At 39.0% G+C, this 7906-nt stretch overlaps 1 protein-coding gene across 1 annotated transcript; it reads left to right on the top strand.

Moving 5' to 3' along the window:
• The first annotated feature begins 580 nt into the window (after window positions 1-580).
• TCF19 (transcription factor 19) lies at window positions 581-4435 on the top strand. Its single transcript, XM_074311496.1, is given in 6 exon segments — window positions 581-734; window positions 737-940; window positions 2640-3204; window positions 4066-4092; window positions 4094-4164; window positions 4167-4435. Coding segments are annotated over 6 exon segments (1014 nt in total). The 5' UTR covers window positions 581-712; the 3' UTR covers window positions 4292-4435.
• Window positions 4436-7906: the final 3471 nt, after the last annotated feature.

Here is a 7906-nt window from a genome sequence, read left to right as displayed (position 1 = left end):
CAATACTGACGTCCCTTTCTTGAGTGAGTCCAGAAGGGGGGGGCCAGTCCTGCCAGAGTGTCGAGAATGAAACTTTACTCCTGGAGCGGCTGGTTTCCGTATATCGCGTCCTTAGTGGATTTGGCCGGAATCCACCTAGGAAGGTGTTCTTTAAACTATATTTGTTCCCAGGGTTATTCTGCAACTGCAAAACAGGGGTGAATAATAGGTCACTGCACTGTAATTACCCCATAGACCGGAGGGAAACTGAGGGTGGAGGCCTGCAGAATCTTATCTTTATACCGTTATCTTTCAGTGACCTAGTTAATATTGAATGGTGGTGGAAACTGACCCCATTACGCCCTCAGCTAACTGCCCCCTTATGTTGCATTGCACCAACTGAGTGTACTCTTTGTAGTAGTTGTACATGTTATGAGCCCATTCTTAATTTAGCATGACACACGTTCCCTAGTTTTGCATTGCACAGGGGATGACACCTTGATTTTTTTTTTTCTTTCAAGGCCAAGTAATAGTCCCCCTCGGTTTGCATAGTTCTCTAAACTAGCTAAGTGCCTTCTAAATTTATATTGTGCTGAGAATGCATCTCTAGATTTAAATTGTGCAAGAATTGTACTTCTAATTTGCATGGAATGTCTCTTTCTGCCCAAAAGCAGAAAGAGCTCTGTATTCCCAGATTTTTGTAGAGGGTTGTAGGGGAAAGCCTCTCCCTCCCATGTTGCCCTGCTTCCAATTGCATTACATAGGGGTTGAGACCTCTATACTTTTCATCTCTCAGCTGGGGCTGGCTGTACCTACCACTTGGACCTCAGGACTGGTCTGTGCGATGTGGCACTTTGGCCCCAGCATGTACCTGTCTTCATCTCCCCCATTAATGCTAATTTGCATGTTGAAGGCCAAGGTGAACTTTGGAGAGTCAGCCTGGAGGACTGCAATAGCTATGGTGAGCCTGGACTTGCTGGCCCTGTTTTTACACAGAATATATTTAAATAGGTGTGATAGGTATTTGAGAAGTACCACAGAACCTTGACCTGACTCAAAATAGAACTTCTCCTATTTGATTTTGCCTTTAGAATTCCTCTTCCTTTGATTTTGACAGCAAAGACCAAAAGACTTTGATGGTCTCCAAAAATTACCTGCTATCTGTTGGAGTAATGTGTTATATATGATGCATGTGTGTAAGGCTTACCTGAAAAGGATGAAAGCCTATCAGAGCAGATTAGTTCCACAAATGAGTTACTCAGAAATTACTAATAAAATAATACTTCTTTATTTATAATGTTTTTACAAAATTATTTCATTTATCCTATATCATTTAATCTTTAGAATAATTATGTGAGATAGGAAGTACAAGCAGGTATTATCCTCATTTTTTGTTTTCCTGAGGTTCAGGTTAAGTTAATTAATGTTAAGATTTATTGGCCATTTTCCTTTCTGCAATCCTGTGAAGTATATAATATATTACCTTTGTTATGGGGAAGGCTTACAAGGTAATGATATGGTTATTATTATGCTTTGCCCTCAAAGCCACATAGTAAAATCAAAGGAAAAGTAGAGCTCTCTTTTCAGATTCTATATACATACTCCTTCTGCTTTAGCAGATTAGTAATAATAAGCTCTCTCACTTTGGAAAGCAGAAAAGGGCACTGGACACAAGATAAAGATTTTTATTGTGGAGTAATAAAAAAAGGGATGTACATGAAAATAGGTTTTCAAGGAGTTGGCAGTGAAATTAATTAAATACAGGTTTTTTTTAAGATGACCTCTCTAAGATGGACATTACTCCCTCTAGCTGCTCATCAGTAGTCCAAGTTCCCAAAGCATTAATATTTTTCTTTATTTTGGCCAGACCATTTTGTTATTCAGCCATTTAACTGTGTCTGGCTTGAGATGACCCATGGACTTTTTGTCCATGGGGTTTTCTTGGACGTTGGAGTATTTGCTTCTTTATCTGGTGAATTTAGGCAAATAGAGGTTAAATAACTTGTCCAGGGTCACACAGTAAGTGTTTGAGGCTGGATTTGAACTCAGGTCTTCCTGACTTCAGGCCCACTAAAATATCTAAATGTACATAGATATCAGGAAAGATTCTTCTTGACCCAAAAGAAGCAGTACATACTTCCTTAGGATAGCCCTAGGGTCTGTATGGACCTCTAACTTCTTTTGTTAACAAAGACTAAGTTTTTACAGAATATTATTTTTAAAAAATAAGGGAAGGATTCCTAATTATTTGCATTCTGTGCCAGCTATTAAGAGCCTACTTCCAAGAGGGGTAAACAAAGATAATTGGGGAAGCCAATTCCTCCAGTTCATCAGGATCCAGAAAGGATAGAAAACTAGGGAAAAGCTAATCCCATAGACCTATGAACTCATTCCTTGATAGAGTCAAGATCCAGATTCAAATTCCAGCTTGTGTTGTGCACTAAATGAATGATAGTCACTTTTAGCATTAACAGTTTACAAAACAGTATCATGGGAGAAAAGATGTTAACCAGTTCCTCAACCCTCTTGATATCACCTTAGGAAATCTGGCTATTTTCCATAACTTTTAGACTGATCTTTGTCTTGCCTTTTCTTTCTCTACCTTTTCTTCTTTGAATGTTTCTTATCCCTCCCCCCTCCCTACTTTTTCCTTCTTACAGGTACCTTAGTCAGCAATATCAGGCTTCCTAGAGGTCACCAATTGGAACTGAGTGACAGTGACCTTCTAACCTTTGGCCCTAAGGGGCCTGTGGGGGCCAGCCCTCCTGAGTTCTACTTCATGTTTCAACGTGTCCGTGTCCGACCCCAAGACTTTGCTGCTTTCACTATCCCCAGAGCTGGGGGGGAATCAGGAGGTGGAGGTGTTTTTTGGCCGATGCTGCCCCCTCAGGGGGCCCCACAGCATCCCCTCAATACCTTCTCCCCTTCTCCCAAGGCTACCCTTATCCTCAGCTCTATTGGCAGCCTTAGCAAACTCCAGCCTCAGCCTCTTACATTCTCCAGGAGCAGGGGTGGAAGACAGAGCCTGACCTTTCCTGTGACTCTTAGGGAGTCAGGAGCTACCCTTCCCACCCCACTTCCAGCCCCTCGGAATCGTCGGAAGTCCGCACACAAGGTGCTGGCTGAGCTAGAGGATGAGAGAGGAACTAAGGAGAGCCCTCCCAGAATTCAGGCTGAAACCAGGAAGAAGCCTCGAGGAATGAAGACTACAGTCACTCCCAGTGGGTAAGTGAAGTGACTTCAAAGAGACAGGGAATTTAGGGCTGTCCCCATCCCCATCAATATCTTTGTTCTCTGTAACCTGCCATTATGTCACCCCTACCTCCTCCTCTTCACACACACACACACACACACACACACACACATCCCTTTGCTCTGAGAGGGCCTAACCTGTAGGGAGCTCTGCCTCCCAAGAGAGGAAGGGGAGAGAACACTCTGGAAAAACTCCAGCTCAGATAAGTATTCACCCTTTGACTCTGCAAATTACCTAATATCTTCTGTCTTATCAGATAAAGATGAAAGAAGAAGCAGTAGCTTGTTAGGGACTATGGGGTCACTGTGAGATTGTCACTAGAAGGTGATATTATCCATGTTTTACAGATGAGAAACTAAACCACAGGTTAAATTTGATCATACATGTACCCATATATGGCCTTTTTTATAGGGAGACAGTGGAAAGAGCATTGACTTTGGACTCTAGACAACCTGGGTTCAAATCCTGCCATTGCCACTTGCTACCTGTGTCTGGGCAAGTCACAACTTCTTTGGGCATCATTTTCCTCTTATGAAGAATGAGAGAATTTGAAGTTAGGTAACCTTTACAAGCTCAAAAGTCTATGATGTCCTTGGTTATACAACTCTTTAAGTATCACTGTCAGAATATGAAACCCAAGACCTGTTTTGAACTCTAGATGTACCATACTGTCCTAACTCAGAAATGGGGGGAAAGTCCTTCAATGTATTTTCTAAGTACTAAATCTGCCATACCAATTCAGATGTGACGCTAAAACTCACTTAAGAATAGAGTATATTCTATCTTCCCTTGTTCAGGACTTTTTGTGTTTTTTCCACCAAACCTACTTTCAGAAATCGTCGTGGCCGTCCCCGAAGTACTATCATCTAGGACTGCAGCTCCCCCTCCAATTGGGGGAGGGGAGCCCTGTGCAGCCCCCAGCTGCCAACCACCAAGGAAGAGACAATAGCCTGGGTCCAATGTGATGGTTGTGATGCATGGTTCCACATAGCCTGTGCAGGTTGCAGCTACCAAGCTGCCCAAGAGGCTGATTACCGTTGTTCTGGTTGTCAAACTTAAGGTGATGGAAATTGGTTAAGAAAAATTATGGCAACTTGCTACCACTTCTTGGGACTCAAAATCCAGGGACTGGATATGGTAGGGATGAAATGAAAGAGTTTCTGAAAGAATATTCTCTACTTTCCTCCCAAGGAGGAAAAACTTTCAGGAAGGACTTATAGGTCCCTAAAGTAACATGGAAAAAAGAATATTTTGGCTTTTGCTTTTGTTTCCGGGAGTGTCTAGTTGCTAAATATGAAACTGATTCCAGGATCCTGTTGCCTTAGATACCATATGCAGGAACCAGAAAATTATCCAGCTATAGAAGTCAAGACCATATCAGATGAATGGCTTCAGGAACTCTAGAAATGTATAAGAAAGATTTCAGAAGGCCATTTATAGTGCTTCACTGGGAGAATCTGGAAAATTTCAGACTTGGATGGGAGAAGGCAGGGGAAAAATGGTAATCCAACCTTGATCATGCTGTTTCCAGCATAACAGCTGTTCCAAACTCCACTAGCCATTATGTCCAATTTCCCAATCCTTTGTCTTTTCTGCTCTACTCTTTCCCCTTCCTATTTATTTCTAAATAAAGAACCAGTTACTGATTTGTCTCTTTGTAAGTTGACTTAAACTTGGCTCTGGGGAGAGGTATGAATAGCTTCTATCCCAACTTGAGGAAATCAATGAAATAGATTTCAAAGTAAAAGAATGCCAAATTCAAGTAGAAAAGGAAGGCCAGTCCAATAAACATTATGGAAAAAAATTGTCAGCATTTGATGACAATTTGAAAAAGGAGGGAGGATTCAATCATGACACTTTTCTCTCTTTCTTATAATCGCTGATTTGATCATCATTGCTCCCTCCAATTCCTCTATCCTTCAGTTTTTCCCAAATTATCATCCTGCATTGCTTACATACATTCTCCCTTGATTGCTCAGTAAACTAATTCAACTGTATATTGTCCTCTTGAATCTCTATTCTGTAGTTGATCTTGTCCTATTGAATTCTTGGATTCTTCCACCCACTGCTTTATTTGTTTCTCATGCTGCTGAAGAAAATGCAAAACCATTTTTGCTGGACCTACTACAAATTTATATAATTTTAATAGGGCCCTTGCTATGACAAGACAGTCCTTTTATACCTCCCTTATTAAAGTGATGATCCCACTCCCCAGAGTGACTGAAAACAATAATCCCCCTCAAATAAGAATCTTTCTTCATTTTGCCTTCAAAAATAAGACCATTTCCTGGCTAAGAAATAGAGTAGTGGATCAGTAAAATAAGTCAAAAGACATAATAGTTGATGATAATATTAAACTAGTGTTTGACAAACCCAAAGACTCCAGTTTTGGGATAAAAACTCACTACTTGACAAAAATCTCTGGGAAAACTGGAAAATAGTATGATAGAAAGTAGGCATTGGTCAACATCTAACACCCAATACCAAGATAAGGTCAAAATGGGTTCTTGATTTAGACATAAAGAGTGATACTATAAGCAAATTAGGAGATCAAGGGATAGTTTAGATCTGTGGAGAAGGGAGGGATTTGTGGCCAAAGAACTAGAGAATATTATGAAATGCAAAATAGATCATTTTGATTATATTAAATTATATTGTTGGCACAAACAAAACCAATGCAGCCAAGATTAGCAGGGAAGCAAGAAATGGAAAAAAAATTTTTACAGCTAGTGTTTCTGATAAAGGCCTCATTTTCTAAAATAGCCCATGATCCCAAATTTCCTTTTCAACAAAATCTTACTGTAGCCAAAGCATTCATTCTCATTCTCATTTTCCTCTTTCTCTCCATTGGTCTTTTCCCATCTGACTACAGGCATGTTCAGTTCTCTTCAAAGCTAAAAAATTACTCCTTTGACAATATTTAGAAGAGCAAGTGTCTCCATTTTTAAGAAAGCAGTCTACAAATTGTAGACCAGTGCCTTGATTTCAATTACTGGTAAAATTCTGTATCATTAAATAGATAGTGAACATCTAAAGAAGGGTACTGAAAGTCTAATTGCATGTCTTTTTTCATAAGCTTTGGAACTGAGGCAATGCCATAAGTAGAATTTGCTTAGATAAGGCAAAGCATTGGGCTGAGGTAAGTTTTACATATTCCTTTCTTCCGTTTTCTTTCACTTCTCAATCCTTTGAAATTTGGCTTCTAGTAAAAGAAGGAAAAGGATTTACATGTTCAAAAATATTTATAGTAGCTTGTGCAAGCAAGAAATTGGAAATTGAATATCTATTCAGCCCATCAATTGGGAAATGACTGAATAAATTATAGTATATGAATGTAATGTAATGAAATACTATTGTTCTATAAGAAATGATGAGCAGACGTATGAGTGCTGAGTGAATGAGCAGAACCAGGAAAATATTGTACACAGTAACAAGATTGTATGATGATCAACTGTGACAAACTTAGCTCTTAGTCATCCAAAACAATCCCAATAAACTTATAAATGGAAAATGCCATCCACATGGAAAACAGATCAAAGCATTATTTTCATATTTTTTGTTTTGTTTTTTTCTTGTGGTGGTTTTTTTTTTTCCATTCTGATTTTTCTTCCCCAACATGACTACTATGGAAATGTGTTTAAAATGATTGTACATGTATAGCCTATATCAGATTGCTTGCTGTTTTGGGGAAAAGGGGGAAAAAAGAAAGAGAGGGGAGAAAAATTTGAAACTCAAAATCTTAGAAAAATTAATGTTGAAAACTATTTCTACCTGTAATTGAAAAAATAAAATATTATTGAAATGAAAAAAGTTGGCTTCCAACCTCATCATTCATTTGAAACATTTTTCAAAATTTAGCAATGTCCTAGAAATATCTTAAATCCAACACATCTAAAACAGTATTCATCTTTCTTTTAAACCCAATTCTCTTCCAAATTTCCCTGTTTCTTTGGAAGGGGCAACCAATTCAATTCAGTAAATATTTATTAAAAGTCTAAATTTGAGTCTTTTATAAAGGAAGATTTTGGGAGAAGTTTATTGCTCTACCCTACAACCTTCCAGTCAGAGAGAAGAGGCAACTGAGAGAGCTGAGAAGCTTTTGAATATCAAGAACTGAGTCAGCCAGCCAAGCATGGGGCTGAGAATTCTGGTGACCCCACTTAGACTGGGTGAGACATTTTTTGGAATCAAAACCAAGCAAGGTACTTGCTGGATTATTAGCTGGAAAGTTCAGATCTGAGCCTTCTATATAGGACAGTTTTGGAAGGAATTTAGTATTCCATCTTCTAATCAGAAAGTAAAGGTATTGAGTATCAAGAAGAGATTTTTCTTTTCTCTCAACCTTATATCCTTTCTCTCTCTCATCCCATAGTCAATTCACTACCCCATCTTGCATATAGGTCCCTCAGGAGACTTTGAAGATTGCATCACATTTTGTTGTAATCTATCACATATTGCTGAAGCCTAGTTTGCAGAATTATAAGCATATTCTTGCTGGCATATGAAATTAACACAATTTGTTTAGTAATTTGCGTGGCTCTAAATCAATAACCACCATCATGGTTCTTCTATATATTCTTGCCACCTCATCTTAGTCTCTTTTACTTAGGTTAAATCCCTACCATTTTTGCCTTTTATCATGCTCATTTTTGCATGAAACATCTCCTTGATAGC

This window comes from Sminthopsis crassicaudata, chromosome 4, assembly GCF_048593235.1.
Source record: "Sminthopsis crassicaudata isolate SCR6 chromosome 4, ASM4859323v1, whole genome shotgun sequence".
NCBI lineage: Eukaryota > Metazoa > Chordata > Mammalia > Dasyuromorphia > Dasyuridae > Sminthopsis > Sminthopsis crassicaudata.
The sequence above is the reverse complement of the archived record's forward strand: the minus strand, read 5'-3'. Positions and strand labels throughout refer to the sequence as shown.